At 35.0% G+C, this 20,605-nt stretch overlaps 1 protein-coding gene across 2 annotated transcripts in view; it reads right to left on the reverse strand.

Annotated features, from left to right (window-relative positions):
* Positions 1-403: 403 nt before the first annotated feature.
* Positions 404-20,605, reverse strand: part of LOC131692815 (uncharacterized) — a 262,811-nt gene continuing 242,609 nt past the window's right edge. The window contains exons 1-6 of one of the 2 annotated variants that reach the window (XM_058980105.1): positions 3,957-4,218; positions 3,724-3,897; positions 1,687-1,847; positions 1,458-1,632; positions 1,190-1,317; positions 404-942 (exon numbers count right to left, since the gene is read on the reverse strand). In XM_058980105.1, coding sequence (XP_058836088.1) covers positions 607-942; positions 1,190-1,317; positions 1,458-1,632; positions 1,687-1,847; positions 3,724-3,799 — 876 coding nt within the window. In that variant the 5' untranslated portion in view covers positions 3,800-3,897; positions 3,957-4,218 and the 3' untranslated portion in view covers positions 404-606. Of the gene's footprint in view, positions 943-1,189; positions 1,318-1,457; positions 1,633-1,686; positions 1,848-3,723; positions 3,898-3,956 lie in introns of those variants that run through there. The other variant, XR_009306066.1, reaches the window with a different exon arrangement.

The raw sequence follows: 20,605 nt of genomic DNA on the forward strand, positions 1-20,605 counted from the left end.
GAATGTGTCTTCCCGAAAGCAAACAAAAGCTTCTAGAATAATCTCACAATTTCAAACATTAGTTATATTGTGAGCTTGTTTAATCCAGATGTACAAGGATTTTGATAGATGTGCTTCGGAGTGACGAAGTTCACTGGTTTTACACTCTTAACAAAACGGGAAAATACAAACGTATTCAATTGACACTTCTGCTTAATAATGCAAAACCAGTGCACTTCACGGTTTCAGCGCATTCCAACCGAAAATTGTATATGAATCGCTGTTTTTTTACCATAACAGGATAACAGGAGGTGGGCTACTACGACTTTTTAATATTTTAATATAACTATTGGGCCAATTCTCAACAAAAAATTACTACAATAACCTTATTTTTCATATTTTATTTTTTTTAATAAAGGACTCGCATTCCAGTGCTGTATTAGGTTCTTTATTGACACAGTTAACCTTGACAGTTCGCTTGTACTGTTTACATGGACTTAGAAAAATTTGTGGACGACTAGATTCGCTCGAAGCAAGTCGTAAAGAATTTTTCTAAGTTCACGTAAACAGTACAAGCAAACTGTCAAAAATGAACACTCAGTTCATTTGTGACGTCACCGATTACATTTACAATCGATCTAAATCGGTTATCAAAGCTGCAACGGATGAACTATCTCTCTGCCCATCATAGTGTATACCATAAAAATAAATTTGAATGAATTTGAGCACCATTTCACATTCCGCTGCGTACTCCAGATGAAAAGCCTCATGAATTTTAAAATGAAGATCGATTGCTTCTACTGCTGATTGACATTTGAAAAGTATATCATCATAGGCCACAAAAAACGATTCAATTGATGTATTAATCGCACCTACGGCGAAAATGAACGGTTGGATTGTGGTTTTATACTCAATCGCAAATTTTCTCCTTTCAGCCAGTTTTTCTGAGAGCGTTGCTTCAGTCTAAAAATAAAAGAAATGTTGTATACTATTATTAAGCAAACTTTGCTACTACTTTGTAAAGCAAACAACACAGGTATTTGCAAACAAACATATTTTGGTCTGCATTTCACACCTGAATGAAATCTTTTCATGAAACTCTTCTATTCATAATATTCAATGAATATTCAATACTAAATTTTTGATAAAATTGTAATAAAACCAAAAAACAAGTTTGTTTACAAAATTTGTTTGCCTTCGATAAAATTACCGCCAAAATTGTAATATAAGACTGCCGACACATCAACAGCGGCAGTTTTGTACGTTTCGCGCCCTTGTAAACGAAATTTTGACGCAGAATTAAAGGTAACGCGTAGAAAGCAAGAAATACTGATCGATCTGCAATTAAAGTAATATGTGAATTGTAATGTATCATCAAAGTAATATATGAATTACAAATTAAATAATCCAACTAAAATAAACTCTTACACTATATTAATGATTTATGAATATAGAAATCAAATATATAGAGAACATACCGTTAATATCCACTGTTTCACGAAACGTCACGATTATTTCGTCTGTCAGTAATTTGTCTTCTTCCACAAGCGATCGATAATCATTGAACACAGATTTAAATTTTTTCAAAAATGTGGGCAGTTTTGACTGAAGATCGTTGAAGTTTTTGTTTATAGTACGAAAATCACGAAAAATCTGAAATATTGAATCGGTTCAGTTTCGACTGTTGAGTCCATGGCATTGACTTACCAGTTCGTTTACACCGTTAAAATTACGAAGTACAGAGTAATCGTCTAGTTTAAAATTACCAGAAATAATTTCATACCGACGAAGTGAGTAACAACCAGCCCAAGCATTAATTATTTCTTTAGTATTGTTGTAACCAATACTATTAAGTCGTAATTTGGCAGCTGAAATCATAATTCATTGTTTAAATTATTATTTGAAATTAAATTAGCAACGATTAACATAACTGTTGAACTTTTTCCAGAATGTCTTCTGATTTATTCATTGGTAATTTATCCGTAACTAATAAAACAAAATAGATCAAGTTCTCTAGAGGTCTCCTTTCAAAACGAGCACAGATTTGAATTTTTTTCGATTTACATGAAACTTCATATATTAACCAGTACCCAAGATTGCATTTTGCATTAAAATGTTTGATGAATATATTTCTGTTGATTACCGCGTTCTACAAATTATATGATGAAGAGAATCAATAACAAAGTAAATCTCCTTGAAAAATATCAAAAGGGCATAGTGTACGATGGTCCCTTTTCACATGATTATCATCATATATCCGATCAAACCATTCAGAAAACCTTCGGATGCCTGAACGGATTATGTATGGATTCCCACTAAATTGTCACAACCATGTTCATTTCAATTGGTTGCTGTATTTGAGCAAGAATTCATACCCGGAGAAGTTTATTTAGGCAGCGATAGCATTGTTTTTAAGTTCCTCCCTCACCATTTGCTGGAAATTTTCTGCACAATGCCATAAAATGCATAACAGACTTAGTAAGCCTATTCTAAATAAAAAAAAATATTTTCAAAATATTCATCGTTTCAATAGGTAGCAACTCTGTGATCAATATGAAGATGGATTACAACATACTTTTTGGATACGCTGTCAAACTAGAATGACATCATTAATACCTATTATACTGTCAGTTGTTCATGACGTCATATTCAGCATCACTGATGCACTGGTGTCATTTTTGTGTGACGCAAAACTGAGTCAGTTTCCAACCCCAACTGTAGTATTGAGATCGAGCAAACACGGAATATGAATGTACGAATAATTCACTATCAATCCTCAATTTTGTCTTTAAAGTTAGACGGAATAGCCCAATGATAAACATCCAGTTATTTAAAAATATGTTTGAAATATCTTTGAGTTTTAAAGAAATCCCGAACGACTATGAGAGTTTACCTTCTCTTGACCCGAAACTGTTTTTTATATTCCACATGAAAGATCAAATCTTGAGCGTTTTTTCAAAACGTCATATCTGCAATGAGTTACTCTCTTTGTCACTATAACACTTTTCACTTATTTTACAGTACAGATCGAAAGGCGGTGGTTTTAACTAGCATATTATGCAAAGAGTTGAGGGATAAATGTTAAAGTGACCGAATTATTAACAGAAGAGAAAGTAAACAAAGAGAGTAACTCATTGTAGATATGACGTTTTGAAAAAACGCTCAAGAAATGTCTGATTTTACTTTCTTTTCAACAATTAGAAAGACCATAGGAAAAACAAACGAATATTTGGAAAGCAGCAAATATTTGACAACTTTGGCTTTTAGTATTCAGCATAGAAGTGAATAAATGTCGATTTAGCCTATTGTATGTTCTCTGACAAAATGTTCAAATGTAGATAGCTTTTTACTTCCGTTCGCATAATTGTGCCTTATTCTATGGAATCTCGCCTGTGCACATGGGAGCATGATGTTTCGAACGTAAGTTATAGTGTTACATTAAAATATTCATAAATGGAAAGGTCACAGCCTCGATCTCTTGCAGATTTTGCTGTTCCAAGCTTTCACATACAACATAGCGCCCATAATTAGAGCAGAATCACGATCTACCTACTGCAGATATGACATAGAATGCTTTGCACACTTTTGCCCGTCATCAACGGACCATTCGTGAGTTGCACGTAAGCCATGCTTAGCTTAATCACTCGATCGGATAAAACATCCGTAAGTTAATATTTTAGCGATGCTTTGCTGGTAATCCTACTGGTTACAGTACATTGATTTTTCCAATGTATTATAATCTACCTGTCAGATGTAGCATTTTGTCCGTCTTGGTCACGAAATCACTTTTATTTTCAAGTTTGAACGACAGTGACATCATGACAGTATGTTGTTTCAATGACTAAACATTGTGGGTCCGATTGTGACGTAATTCGTTCATCGGTTCAGTGCAGATAGACTCCTGTATACCAGACAGTGCTGAAGGCAGGATGATTTTTAATCAATCTTAATTTCTGAATCAAATCAAAGAAACTTACCTTGTCGAAGGCAGGTGCAATTTTGCGTTTTTCATTGGGATTAATATCGATAATTTTCGTATTACAGCCAGCTTGTAATTTGATAAACCACTTAATCAAAATGAAGGGAGGTGGCTAGAGACTAATCCTGCTGCATTATAGTAAATATAGTATTGTTATAATAAAAATGCGAGCTCTCAACGTGTATTTTAACCAAAGATGATGATTCTATAGATTCTATATTTCATACAATCGCCTTTGTTGTAAACGTCAGATATCAAGTTTACACACGGCAAAATAACTATACCCATTTAGCGATGTATTTTTTACTCGATAGACGCAAATAATCGATTAATCCCCAAAAGAATCGATAAATCACTAATCGATTAGAAAGTTTCCGGTAAATCGAATAAATTCATTAACTGTTATTTATAATCTATATTATTCGACCACTAAATTCAAGAAAGAGTTGTCAGCGAAAGATAACAAAAACGCTCCACAAAATGAACAAGTACTACAAAAATACCAAGCGACTTCTTTCACTTTTGATTGGGTAACTAATAGGTCTGTTCCAGTACCAGGAGAAATTGGAAGTACTCCGGAGAAAAACGTTCCTGTACTCTCTTCTTCTCTTTTTTCTTCTTCTGGTAGCAAACCGGAGTAAAAATGAGCAAAGATTTTTTGCTCCTGTTTACTCCGAAGTGACTTCCGTGTACTGGAACAAACCTAATCTTTACTACCTAGTTTTAATAATTCTCTTGATACTGGAACAAAACTATTGATACTAGCTCTCGAAAATTATTTGGTTAGCGGAAAAGAGGTTATAACTACTAGAGGGAGCAAAGCGCTACTGTCTTGATGTATTCATGAACTGAAACATGGGGTCTCGCTCTAGCATACTGTATCCCATTACTTTGACATGTGTGTTCCCGGGGCAATATGCGTCAAACTAATGGGCCTAGCATATGTAAGAGCGAGATGATAAATTATCAGTGTTAACAGCGACATCCTCTAGTAGTTATAATCTCTTTTGTTAGCGGATAATCGTTTATTTGCCAAAATCGAGCATTACTATTCGCGATCTACCACTGGATGTCGACCACCAGATGGCAAGATAGTTTGATCACGAATAATTTGTCCTTTCGGTGTCAGCTTAAACTAACTAGAAATACTAGGTTGTTATCTAGGGCAGATCACTTGTGATGCTTTTATAAAAACCAGCGAAATTAAATGCATTTGTTTTCATCAAAATAGAAATTCACAATGTATTTTGTGTTGCGTGCAATGTATTTTGCGTTGCGTGTAAGACGACAAAACCCTATCAAAAAACTTGCCCTACATTCAACAAAACGTCGAACAACGTGGATCAACGTAGGATGCTTGTTGAACAAATTTTTCTGCGAGGGAGTGCAAAGTTGATACAAAAATGGAAATTAAATGCATTTTTGCTAATTTGATGCAAATTTGTTATACATTTCTAGAGTGATCAGCCCCTAGGTTGTTATTCAGGTTAAAATTTATCAGAAAACACAATAGTGGGTGGAAATCGGTATATTAGAGATAGGAGGTGTCGTTAGTCGAAGTTTTCATTAATAAATCCAAAAGCTAGGTGAACTTTTTCCATATCTAAAACATCCACCTAACATAAAAAATAGAAAATGTTCTCTGGTAGTGATGTCTGATTTTTTCAAATAATCAATTATCCGTTAATCGAATATTTTTTGAGAACTTGATTAATTCATTCGATTAATCGACCAAGATAATCGAATAAAATCAATAATCGATTACTTAGTAAATCCTAGTTTGTCAACCAAAAAAAAGGTCACTCAACACATTTTGAAAAAATTGGAGAAGTCTGGTCTAATTTTTTTGCTCTGCGACTTTCATTTTCAATGCCACCCTTCATTAATTATGCTCTCGATTAATTGATAGTAGCTACTCGATTTGCTCGATTATACCGAAAGCTTGTAATCGATTATTGATTTTTCGATTATTTTAGAAATTAATCGATTATTTGCGTTAAAAGACATAAAAAAGACATCATTATTCTCTGGTTTCCATATTTTGCCCCAAAATATTGACCTCGATTGAATGTTTTGATAAAAAACGATAAAGCGAGTTTTTTTTAATTAGCTGCTCTGTAAACATGATTGCAAAAATTATGTGATATTCTGGTACATGGTGAATCCAGAAATAGTTATTGTTTGCAGTTTTGGTGGGGGTGGCGTTTTGGGCGATTAAATGGTACTAAGGGTGTTTAAAAAATAATGGTGGCAAACCGCCAAAATGTTGCATTTGAAACAGCCCCCAATTTGCCAGCAAATTGAAGGGCAAGTAGGCCCCCATTATCCACCAGATATTACTTCTTGACCGGGTATGTGTCAGAAAGAATAAGATAAAAGATTGTTAGATAGATTGTAAAAGTCAATTTGACATGAGATTTTGACGGTCAGATGTTTTTTAGTTGGACAATGTCCAACTAGCGGAGGTCCAACTGAAAAGCGGTCCAGTTAAAAAGTGTCCAACCAGCGAATCATGACTGTATCTCATTGAACGAGAAAAAGTATTGTACGTTGTACTTCAATTTTTCTGAGTATTTTGACAAGTCGTAGTTATCAGGTGCATTCTAGCCTGCATTTATTATTAAAAAACAAGTTTCACGATTCTAAAATATAGTTGTAGTAATTTAAAGTGATACCTACAGAAGCGGTTGCATAAATTATATGTTGCAATAACAATAACGGAAGTGATTACGTTTTGGTTTATTTCTGCAATCGTCTCTTATTATTCTTTTTGCTCCGTGCTTTTCCGAAGGAGACGCGACGATTATTTACACTCTCTATCTCTCTTCCTATTATCTCTGCAAATCACAATTCCACAAATCACTGACTAACTATTATTTTGAAACATATTTAGAACAGCTCGAAACGAATAGAACCCTGATTAAAAAAAAATTTCATTAGTGTATGTGACGACTGACAGCTGAAAAAACGAAAAGTTCAACAAAAATGATAAATGAAATCGGGAAAACAATATTTAGAACAGATAGGTAAATCGTCGCATAGAGATCGCCGTGTTCTAGTTCTATTTTTGACAGTTATGAGTTATACACCTGCTCGTCAATTTATCACAGATTTACATCACAACATTGTGAACATCCTTAGGCCCTTAGTTAGCATTATGGCGAAAATTTCTGAAATTACGGTCAAACGATTTGAAATTGTGAGTGGTCTCTCTGCGAATTTCAGCACAAATGTAATGTAACATAATGTAATGACTGTCATGACACGCCGTCAGATAAATAGGAGCTGTCAAAATACATCTAGAATACCCCAGTCACCGTGCCCTAGCAGAAAGATAGCGGAAGTTGAGCAAAGCGAAATTGATTCTGGCAGAGTTTCTGCCAGTATTTTGCGCCCTAGTTCAGCTAACCCGATAGGATGCGCGCAGAAATCTGACAGGGCTGCTAAACCAAGACTGACAAAAATCTGGCACAACGATCTCTACCATAAAACATGGTGACTGGGACGATGTTCCTAATGCGATGATTTACCCATCTATCTATCTATCTATCTATCTATCTATCTATCTATCTATCTATCTATCTATCTATCTATCTATATATATAAAAGTCAAAGTTTGTATGTATATGATTTATAGACTCCCAAACGGCTTAACCGATTTCCGTAAAAATTTGCACACAGTAGGTATTTGGTATGGGGCGTGTTTGTGTACTATTAGTTGGAGATTATCTGCCCGCCAGATGGCGCTTTGGAACAAATTGTGTTTTCCTCCTATTTCGCAGAGCGTCGCAGCAACGTGCGATGGGTATTAGCTAGTCTGTTCTAAATATTGTTTCCTGCAATTTGTTATTGTTTATCACTTATGTAACATATATTGTTTTTACTGCTTTCATATATCATGCATAGTAATCAAAAATGTTAGAAATGTCTCTTTTGTCACCGGTGGTATAAATGTGCTCTATTCGTGTTTCAAATTGTGGAAAATTTAAAACATAATAGTCAAGCTGCTCTAAATATGTTCCATAAGAGTGCTCGAAAAATAGAACTGCATCTCAGCATTGCGATTGTTCAGTTTTAGTCGGGGATGTAAAATATAGAACAGCCCTATACACCAGCGTAGCGAACAGCTTAAGGCCTTTTGAGTTTGTACGCTAGATATTCGTCAAAACAAAACTGACATAATTACGATCTTTCGAAATCTTAATCATAAAATCTTGAGCGTTTTTTCAAAGCGTCATATCTGCAATGAGTTACTCTCTTTGTTTACTTTCTCTTTCGATTATTACGGCGTCACTATAATACTTTTCACTTATTTTACAGTACAGATCGAAAGATGGTGGTTTTAACTAGCATATTATGCAAAGAGTTGAGGGATAAACGTTAAAGTGATCGAATTATTAACAGAAGAGAAAGTAAACAAAGAGAGTAACTCATTGCAGATATGAAGTTTTGAAAAAACGCTCAAGAAATGTTTCTGTTGGTCTTCTGCTTCGCAAACTTTGTTATTGTCGTTCGTGATATTTTCCTCAGGTTTAATAGTTAATGTGCAATAGACATATCTTAGAAGTGGTTGGTAATTTAAAAAAGCCCTTTAATGGTGATGAAAGTGACTGCTAGCAATAACACCAAAGTAATGAAATAACCTTTGATAACTACATAGAATCTAATCGTTATTTCGTTTCAACTAATTTTAATTTTAAAATTTTAATGCTTTGCCTACAATCTTTATGAAGAATGTCTCATTCCACAGCAATATCTGTTATTTTCTGGTTTGAAACTTGTGGATGGTTGAATTGAAAGATTCATGATGCCAATTGGAGTATATGTTTTCGAATCTATTACTGAACGGTATCGGGTTTACATAAATTATCGTTACAGCAGCAGCAGAATACGAACATCGTACCGAGAAGCTGTTATGAATATTCATCAATCACTTTTATTCAAGGTCGAATTTTTCAACGAAGTAATAAAAAGTAATGTGAATTGTAAAGGAGTTGAGAAGTATTTCGTGCTGATGTTTGGTTCTTTTAATTCACAGGTGGGTTCATAGCTCGTCGCTTTAAAATATCAGAATGCTATAGCTACGATATTTCGAAGAAAAGATTTCTAACTATTTCGAAAGATTCCAACTTTAATGTACGAGATATGCATGAGTAGTCCCGAAATAACGGCCAATACCATTCTAACTAAGGATACCTCCTAGTCGGCGCTCAAACACTGGATTACAATTCAAGATGTGCGATCAAAAGACATCACTGATTGCAGATTCCAACGTCTATACTGCCCATAATCGCAGGTCAGTCCCATGTTCCATGGGATTCCCCATTTACATGGGACTGATTTACGATTATAGGCAATATAAGCGTTCAGATAATAATCTGTAGTAGCCATAATTTTAATAGTCGGTAAATGGTTTAGCTTAAAAGCATCGGTATTTCTGGGAAAAGTTCGGACAGTCTTTAAAAAATCACTGTTGGGATTAGCCCATTAGTGCATATACAGCTAATAACCCGCTTTACAATCACTACAACTACTCTAGCGTTGTACGCGTAAATGTCCCAGGACAATAAGAAATTTCATTGATGGTGAAATAGTTGTGCGTAGCACGGTAGTGCTACTGAGCAAAATCTTTGCTTTTCCAACATTAACTACTCTGCTATAACCAAACTGTTTCGAACCAATGTTATTTTATGTGGTTTTATGTGATGTTGATTACGTGTCCAATGAATTTAGATCTGATAAGACGTTGGTTATTAGCATATGACGAATACAAATAAATCTATTGACATAAACAAAAAAACTTTGTAAAATATCAGAATCCAAACCTATATTTGAAACACAATTGATCGTGATTAGTAGTACACACTATGCAGGAAATGCATAGTGTTTTCAAATAATTTCACGTTTAACTATTAACTTTAACTGAGTTTAATGGATATTTGAAAATAAACTTTGAAAACAATCTTGTTATAAAGTGTAATACAAACACTACCTTATTTCAGTTATTTGAACACAACATTTAAACAATAAACTACTGTTAATCATAGTTAAATAGACATCAGGGTCACGTGTCTAAGTAACTTCGACTAACTATACAACAACAAATCTATACACATAATGAAAATAAATGTTGAACCTTACAGTAGCATTCTCGCTGATCTTCCTCAGACATGTCAGTCCAGGTTTGTTTCACAGCATCGCTAACAGCAGCTTTATGAGACGTTACCGGTGCAGTCTTTCGCTTATACGTTTTGTCTTTCGACTGGAGATATCTATATCTCGCGAAGAGTAATCCAGATGGATGGGTTTGTTTATACCTCGGTACATACCATACAGTTGGTTCTTCACCCGGAAGTTCATTGAGAATTATCTGTGTCATCTCAACGAAGGTCGCATGAGTTATATGACCTCGTCCCACTTTAAAAAAGTGATCGACGATCGCCTTTTTTATTAGATTGCGACAGTCATTATTATATTCTTTTTTGCCGTTATATTGTTCCAAAAACTGTTGTCCACTCTCCGATAATTGGCAAATCGCTGTCAAATCCTGAAAGATGAAAATTTCAAATTTTCCGCTTATCTTATGCCGATTTTGGCGTTGGATCCGAGTCGCTCTTGGTTCGGTCAAAACTATTATATTTAAATGGACTTTTTAAACATTAGAGCGACTCGAATTCAAAAATGATGTCAGCAATAGTTTTGAAATCTTCTTGTAAAAAATAATGTAATATTAAGGTAATGCGCACATTTTCATTATTCACTCGCTGTCTAATCCAGTTAGCGAAGCATTTGTTAATGTTACTCAACAAAAAATAAAAGTTTTACTTACACTGCGACAAGCAACGGGGGGATCCATATTTACTTGTGTCGATGCATTCTTTAGATTTTGATCTAGTACTATAATAAAGTCCATGCGATCTTTAAGTACTGGTACGACCTCCTTTAGCTCGATTAAATTATTTTTAAGATATCGGAAATGGCTTTTCCGAATTGATGCTTTTATGAACGGATCGATGAGATGTTCCAGATTATTTTCAATTAAGAACTTCCTTGCTTCTCTATCTGCCATTTCTGTAAATGTTGATATATGTTCAGCGGATTGGGACAAATGGTAAGGCGGTAAGGACACATTTGAAAATGTTCGCTTCGCTTGCTTGATATGGTGATTTTTTTTCGGCTAGTGTGACAGTGTTTTGTAAAGTATAGTCGGAAAATGAACCGGAATTCCATCTGATTTTAGTTAGTATTCCGGCTCCTGTGACACAACCTAATTAGTTTCGGTTATGTCACTGAAATTGGAATACTACTGGACTCATTTTCCGGCTGGATTTACTGGGTGTACGCCACTCAGAACGAAATCGTCTGCCAGCACCAGCGGCTGCTCGTTCAGCAAGCCATTTATGCGACTTCCGGAGGGTTAATGTTAGTGTTTACGCAATTTAATGATCGCATGCTTACTATTATTACAACTAATTAATTATTTCAAAGGAGCTCGAAAACGCCTTAGTGGTTCGGCAAGAGAATAAATATATGATACGATCTCTAGCCAATTTAGAAGAAAGATTTTAGTATTTACGTATTCTGTCTTTTGAATAATCCTCCGAGACTTCGATCACATATAAACTGTTGTGATATTGTGTTAAATGATACAATTAGAAAATTTTCGAATGTACTTACTTTCAGAGTTACAAACGATAATTTTTGATATGAATAAGATTTGGAGCTTCAATGTCGTTTTCCTGCTTGCTGAAACACGTTTGCGATATCAAGAAGTGAAAAAATATACTCACGCAAGATGGTAAATATTACATAAATGAGTTATATCTGTATTTGTGACGCAGCTATCACAACTGTGTAGAATAGCTCTGATGTCAATATGTGTCGTTCGCGTTCTATCTCTACATTGTGTAGTGACGGATTTTGATATTGAATTGTGCATGTATGAGTAGCTGTTATGAATGCATTAATGATGCGAGAGCGTATCGCTCACAGTTTGAGAGCGAAAAAAACACACGCTTTTTCGCTCCAGATGATTTGTTTTGGGTGTATCTGCGTAATGGACCGGATCACATTTTATTGCAATAGTGTTTAGACAGATTAAGCTATTTTTTCTGTACGGTATATTTATTGGATTGAAAACTACCGAGTTATAACGCTTTATGTAGACAAATAGTTCTGGTATCACGAAATGTTATAAATCGAGGAAAGCATTTCCGATAGTAACGACCACTGAAGGGAAATACAAAGCGTTGATAACCTGATGCACGGGCTTGTTAGCAAAAAAGAAACTTGAAATTAGATTCATAAATAAAGACGCGGCAAATTTGTATTGACACGGGACCATCGATACTAGTCAGATTAATTTTAATGGGACTGATCTCCGATATACTATTCATTTCTACGATTCATTACGTATTTTCGCGCCTGGATCCGTTCGCACCCTCTCATTCTGATACTATCGGTAGAAGGCTGATAACACACAGTCGTCGCCGGTCTAAGGACCAAATGTCATCGATAGACTTAGACTCGCGTGGGGGCATGAGATAGGAGACTTGTTAGAACTATGTTATCCCACCATTTGACGACCAGCCTAAAATTGACCAAGGGGCTGATAGAAACGGGTCTTCACTGTAGTACCATGATGCTATGTTAACCGTGTTTGCGCATGGAGCTCGACTGTACAAGCGATTTTGTGTACGAATTAATGCGTTCGAGATTGTACATAAAAGTGTGATTTCAGCACAAAAGAAAGCATGGTGTTTGAACGGACAAGCTGAGTCGCGCGTTGAGCGGCACTGCGGAGTGTAGCTGCGGTCTGTAGAAGTCCGCTAAACTGGATGTCACAATCTTGATTTTCAAAATGGTGTTAAAAAGCAATCTCCGGCATCTACTCGTCAAGCCCGTTTCTAAAATACTCGTATTGATAGATTGGTTATAGAGAATTCAGCATTTGCCGATTTTAGTAACCTGAACTGAGCAAAAAAATTATGGCGAATATTTCGTGTTCATTCAATGTTGAATCTCAATATACAACAAATTCACTTCGTAAATAAAAATGCGCATATTTTTTCGATCGATTTACTTCTTTCTATAACACTGATCAAATGATCAAAAAAAAAACTTTTGACTACATTTTTACTAGCACAACAAACATTTTGGTTGCAGAACAGAGCATACGCGTCTCTTTGCTGTAGCTATCGGCATAAAAATAACGTGTGAATATAACACACAAATAAAATTTGTCAGAATGACCACATCTGATTTCTATCAAAAGATACGTAGGGGTGCCGTCCACTTTCCCCTACTATTTACTGTGGGAAAATAGTCATCAAATATTTTTACTTCTGGAATTCACTCCAAAGCAATGGAATCTTTTTCTTGTTCCAATGAAGGGAACATTTACTTTGGTTAATCGCCTGAAGAATTTCCAAATTTTTCTATTGAATATGGGGTACGCATCGAATATGCCGGGGTATTGAGACTGGGATATAATGACAAATTATCGGTTAATGTACAGTTTTATTGAAAAGACATCTGTCATTCGGTAAGGACCTCTGAAGTAATAATTTTTTCATTTTATTGGTGGTTTTCTGGCATACTACAAACACCACGTACATACCGTATATTTACCACGGAGCCGGGTAAAACCGCGCTGAACTTTTTTTTTCTGAATTGAGCGGCATCATCGGAAAATCATCGGTGGTGGCTGAGCCCACCTCGAATACTACTACTTTAATCTACCGTAGAAAAATACAAAAAAAAAATCAGTCTGTAGTCTAAATAACACAGTATGAAAATAAAGTTGAATTAATAATAACCTGATATAAATAGGATTTTGCATACATTTTTATAGGTTGGCTGAAACATTTTTTTTCCAATACGTTGTGCATAGTACTGCAGCTTGCAATAACATTGATAATAATTCATTGTTCTGCGGTAACATTTTCCGAACTCACGTGAGGCAATCCAAAGTAAGAGCTTTCAGGCAATTCAGATCTGGTATATGAAAATGGCTCTTTTTGAAATACATTTTCGGTTTCAAAGATTCGATGCGGTTTGTTGCTGTCAGACGTAATATCGTTTATCGGCAGAAACACACACACGAATTGTGGTTTACAATGTTAAGTGTGATTCGCTGAAACATTTCAAGATTCATGGAAACGTGGTTATTTTCAGAACATACGTGCACATTCTACCTCGAAAAGTATGCAATCAGTAACATCAAGCATATTTATGGGATTTTTCCGACCACCGTGAATCCGTAATGTTATGAAATTCTCTTATTAATGGCTTCCACGAAATGTGAATGTGGCTTTATATGAAAAAAATGACATTGGAGTGGCTGGGAAAATCTCATAAATAATTAAATTCACATACTCTCGAATGAACACCGGCAACACATACCCGGGCTCACACTGGGTTTATGACAATAGCAGGTTTTTTTATGCATATGCGGAGATCATCATCATACACAACTGGTCTGAGTCGTCCCAGGGATTCGAAATAAATGGCTGCTAATATTATCCTTTGGTACGGATTAATTAACCGTATCAACATGTAACGATAATTTTAATGATATTTACATACATAAATATAACACCGCATGTGAGCTGTTCTGATAGCCCTGGCAAAAGCGGAGATTCAGCGAACATATTGTTCCTATCGCCAGTTTGTGTCGACTGCCTGTCGTGGCGCGATAAGGCATATGCCACCACATAGGATGCGAAAGAATATGCGAAGTGGATGGTGCGTTTTTTCATCCAAACGAACGTGCCGTGCCGTGCGGGGATGATGCATGGTACTGTTGAAACGTGTAATGAGATGTACCTAGCATGCATATTAAATGGTAACGATAAACAGAATTGCCATCCGGAAAGGTACAAGCTTTTTGGTTAATAATTTACATGGGGATCTAACAGATTCGTACAAAGTTCAATGGAATGTAACGAACTATTGCCAGGGCTGTGGAGAGAAATTACGCGCCCGGGGGATCTAACATAATGGCCCCCTCCATCATTGTAGATTTTTCGAACACAGAAGCTGTTAATCTCCAAATCTGAAAAATAAATATCAGCTATGTATTTCTTGGAGAACTATAAGAGAATAGTACTGTTGATTTCAATTACTTTTATCATTTCAAAGGGTGGTACGGTCAATTTTTTTGGTACGGCCTATCACTGACACCAGAGAGGTGACTCCAAAACCAAATATCGGTTCATCTACATCGGGACCAACGACTCTACTTCCCTTGTGAATAAAGACGTGACACAGAGTTTTCACCTCAGAACATCCTAACGACCTCGGCTGGGATTGAAGCCAGACCGACTGGACTGAGTTGTCAAACAACAATTATTAAGTTCAAATAGCATAAAATACAGAAAAATATTCAGCTATGCTTTCGGTTGTGCGTCATTTAATTACTGCCATCAAGTTCTGTACAACCACCTCGTTCCATTTGTTTGCAACATACAGTTTACTTTGACTGTTTTAAGTCTTCTTCAGGTTCCGTTTGACGATTAACCAATATTCCTCGATAGGGCCGAGTTCTGGTATGTTGGGAGAGTTCTTGTCTTTGGGCGCCACCAGGTCCTTGTAGTATTCGAAATTCGGACAAAAAAGCGTGGAATAATCGTGTTGCTTCATGAAAGACGTTATTTTCATGCACTTTTTCACAGAAATTTCCTTGTTGACGGGCTCGGTCGCAATGAAAATGTCACATCAAACCACAGGTGCAGAAAGCCTGCCGAATCAGATATTTCTTTGTGATCTTTGACAGCTTCATATGCTTGAAAATATCGGCCAAGGTTGCCTTTACGCTAGTGGTAGTTGATTTGGTCACTTTTAACGGTTTCACTAACTTGGCGTGCAAGTACTTCGAATTCAGGCAATACGCGAGCAAAATTTCCCTGTGTTTCTTCTCTTGCTTGGACGACACTGTCCAAGAGCAAATGTAAAATAAAAACCTATTTTAATCCACCTAGCGGTGCAATTGTGCCTTTCTCAATCATGAATCACGAGAATATGTGCGTTGTTTATATTCATTAAAAACTTTTAAATGCATATATTACATTTTATTATTATACATCACATGACAACTATATACAGGAAAATAAATCATTATTCGAGTTCTAAAATTTTGAAAAAGGAAAAGCAGCCACGGTAATATTGAACTGAAAAAAGTCCCAAAAAGTCGATTTTTATAAAAAAAAATTTTGAGATAACATAAAATCTCGACGTTTCATGCATTTTAAAGATGTTTGGCATCAAAAATACGAATTCGATTTCTGAAATTTCATGGGGTCCCCCCTTTGAAAAAAAAAATTAGAGTTCCGACTTATATGGGAGTTTCATATGTGACCGGACGATTTAGTCTATATTTCCGGACCCATATAAGCGATCCATACGAAATTTTATAGACATCTGTGGGGATATTATAGCTATCATTTGGGACTAAGTTTGTGAAAATCGGCTCAACCATTTCCGGGAAACTGATGTGAGTTCGTAAATTTTGAAAGATGGCCGCTTTTCCCGGGCACTTCCGGAACCGTCTATGGTGGTCAATGTAGTCAACGAAAGTTTGGTTGGCCGTCGGTGACCTAGAACAGCAAATTTAAGTTGTTTGAGAGACATCTTAGCGAAATTTTTACCTTTTTTGCTTTCATCGGAGTATCGGTTTGAATCACAATTTGCTATGTGATCGCACGCCACAACCTGTAACTCCGGAACTGGAAGTCGGATCGGCATGAAATTAAATAGCCATTTACGGGGACGCAATACCTTTCATTTGAGGTCAAGTTTAGTCGAATCGGTCTAGCCATCTCCGAGAAACCGATGTAACTGTTATTCTGAATTTAGATACTTCCGCCGGGGCTTCCGGAACCGATGATGGTGGCCAATGTGGCCAAATACACTTTGAATGGATGTTCGTGACCTAATACTACAAATCGAAGCAGTTGTGGTCATATTTTGGAAAAATTTTCACCTTTATACATTCATTGCAGAATTTATTAAAATCGACATTTTCTGCGTGTTCGTACTCATCACCCTGTAATTCCGGAACCAGAAGTCGGATCCATTAGAAATTCAATAGCAGCCTATGGGAACGTTGCACCTTTCATATGAGACTAAGTTTGTCAAAATCGGTTCAGCCATCTCTGAGAAAAATGAGTGACATTTTTGGTCACATACACGCACATACACACATACATACATACACACATACATACATACACACAGACATTTGCCGAACTCGACGAACTGAATCGAATGGTGTATGTCACTCGGCCCTCCGTTAAAAAGTCGGGTTTCAGAGCAATTGCAATACCTTTCTATTGAGAAAGGCAAAAAGCCTGCACGAAGGCAAATGAGGGTTTTTTCGAATTTGTTGAATTTCATGCAAAGAAATCAAGTTTAAGCCGACCAAATTTTTATGGTAAATCCTTTTAAATATCTCTACGAAATTTGGAGTGGCTTTGAAAGTAGCCGATTTATCAATATTTTCATATTTAATCCAGAAGTCGGTATTGCATGGATTTTTTCGAATCTTTATCTGGTTCCACCTAGAATTCGTTAAAAATGAACGCATTCGGCCAAGTCAGTGCGCCACAACATTGCCAGTCTCTGAAAATACAACTTCTCATTTGTTCGGTAGTGTTGCTGTTTTTTTTGGTTTCAGAGAAAACTGATTCAAGTGATTATCGCGAGTTCTTTATTTATATATTTGGTGCAATATCATTGAAGAACTCATAATTAAAACTTTGCAGAAATTGCGAAAATAGTAGCAAAATGAAAATGTTATAAATTTTAATAAAAACAAAAAGGAACATTCTATGGAAATAGCATTTAAAGAGAAAAAAATAGCAAAAGGAACAAACGAGGAAAAACTAATAATTAAATGAAACAAAAGAAAAAAGCTACAAAATGATATTAAAATAATGGAAAAAGATTAAAAATATGCAAATAGTCAAAACCTGCCAACATCAAATAAAGGAAAAGATCCAAATCGTAGAAACAACAGAAAAAGGACAAAATTAAGACAATGTAAAAATTTAAAAAATCTTGCATGTGTGAAACCAATTTGAATAAATAGCAAAATAAATCCGAATGCATAATTAAAACAATCAAATTAAACGAATAAAATGAGAAAGAAAATTGAAAAAGCATTGCAGAAATAGAAAAATATTGCAAAATGGGTAAAATAGTGAAAAACGGGAAAATAACGTAATTAAAACTAAAACATCATGAAAATGGAAAACATTAAAAATTAAAAAGGAAGAAAAATGAATGCAGCAAAAATATAAAAACAAGACTACAATAACAAATATAGAAATGAACGAAATGGATCCGCTGAGAAATTGAAGATATAGATTGAAGAAAAAATAGAAAACAGAAACAAGTGGAAATAGTCCAAAAACAGACAATAGAGAAGTCATAGAAAACATGTAAGATCCAAATTGTTTGAATGGATAGAAATGAAAATCCTAGAAGAAATTGAAAAAAACAGGAATATTACCGTGAAAAAAACAAAAAAAAATTTAAAAAATAAATAAATCTTTAAAAAATAAATGCGGAAAAATAAATTTTGATGAAATGGAAAACCGAAAACAAACACAAAAAGATCAAAATAAAGTAATAAGAAAAATATCCACAAAAAATGTAACCAAATAGAAAACATGGAATTGAAAATTGTTTAAATGTGTAAAAAATAAAATGCTAAGTGTAATGGAACATACCAATAGACAAAGATGTGTGAATATTGAAAAAATCCATACAAAAGAAAAGCATAAATTTCAAAACTGATAAATGGAGAACAGAAAATTTCACAACACGAAAAAAATTGAAAGGAAAAAAAAAGCAAATAAGAGAAACCTATAATGCAAAATATGAAAAAAAGGAGGATACAGAAACACTACAATAAGTTTATTGGAAGATATGAAAAAAAAATACAAAGAAATAATAGAAAGAGAGATAAAAAGCAAAAATGGAAAAAAAAACATGAAAAGATGAATCAAATTGAAAAATTGCGACAAATGCAAAAAATGGGACAAATTTTAAGACACAAAAATGGTAAAAAAAGAAAAATATAGGGGCAAAATATATAAAAAAGTAAAATAAGATTGAATGAAGAAAATAGAAAAAATACAAAACTTGGATGAAATGGAAAAAGAAACAAAAAAGCAAATATTGAACAAAAGAAAAAATGCAAAAATTCATTTAAATTGAGAAAGCTTGTTTATTTAAACAAAAATACGAAAAATTACTGTGGATCGATTTCTTCGTGGATTTTCATGTTCTTTTTTGATTTGTGGAGTTATTCAGAATTAGTTTCACAAATCGTATTTGACCAGTCGAGCTTTCTAAAAGAAGGTTGCTGAGTTTTTTCTTATTTCCAATAATTTTTTTTTGATTCATTTAGCAGCCACATCGGATTGAAATAGATAGAAATAGAAGTCACATGTCGCCTTGAAAAAATAAAAAAATCGCAATTGTACTAATCATTAAAAACCACTGTTTTCTTGAAACCCATACACAGATTGAAAGTTTCGAATTAATTAGTAAAATACGAATCAAAATCAATTTCGAAAGCCCAGAATTTTCAACTTTATTTAGTTCAATTTTTTAAATAGCTGGTCAAAATTATGAGATAATTAATGTAAAGTACGAAATAGAAAGTAAATTTCAGTCTTTTAAAAAAGATCTTGTTTTTTTGCCCACTGCGCGTTAAAATCGTTTTTGAGTTCTAAGTTTCAAAGTTTTCCTTTGATTGGTTCCATGCAGTATAAACTTTATAATGTAATAATGTACGATTAACTTTATAATAGAAATTGGAGGAAATTAAATCATACCAACATCGAAACTCTAATTGAATTTTCAAATAAAATGTTATTGAAAAAATATTTGACAGAATAACTCCTTCTGTTCAAAGTCCTAGGGCCCCCTACAGGACTCCAGGCCCAAGGGGAAACACCACATTCCCCCTCCCCTATCGGCGGCCCTGACTATTGCAGCTAATGCTTGAGCATGAAGAGACGTCCGACTCATTTGTGACATTAATTGAGGCAGTGCTTTTTGTAGCTCAAAACATCTTTCGACGATACGATACTGATATCTGGTGTACAACGGAATGGAATCAGCATCCAGAGATTTCACGTGTTTCTTGACATCGTTGATCGCAGAGCAGTGCAAGAGTCATTTGTTTCATTTGAAAGGAAGATTGTGAGAATCGTAATGAATATAAAATCTGACAAAACATAGTTCATGGTAGCTGGTGGAGAACGAGATATTCTTATGGTGTTAGTAGGTTGGTGGAAAGGGACGGGATACGGCGCGAGGATATTGACGAGTTCATATATCTAGGGAACATTGTAGAGACCAATGTTAGCTGCCAGCTTGTTGAGGTTTCGATTTTCTACACCTTTCGTAATCAGGTAAATGCTTTATTTTCTCGCTTCTGTCTTCTGTCTTCTGTCTTCTGTCTTCTGTCTTCTGTCTTCTGTCTTCTGTCTTCTGTCTTCTGTCTTCTGTCTTCTGTCTTCTGTCTTCTGTCTTCTGTCTTCTGTCTTCTGTCTTCTGTCTTCTGTCTTCTGTCTTCTGTCTTCTGTCCAGGGTTGCAAAAAGTCATGAGTATCAATAAATTTTCAAACTGTG

Source organism: Topomyia yanbarensis, chromosome 3 (assembly GCF_030247195.1).
Source record: "Topomyia yanbarensis strain Yona2022 chromosome 3, ASM3024719v1, whole genome shotgun sequence".
Taxonomy (NCBI): domain Eukaryota; kingdom Metazoa; phylum Arthropoda; class Insecta; order Diptera; family Culicidae; genus Topomyia; species Topomyia yanbarensis.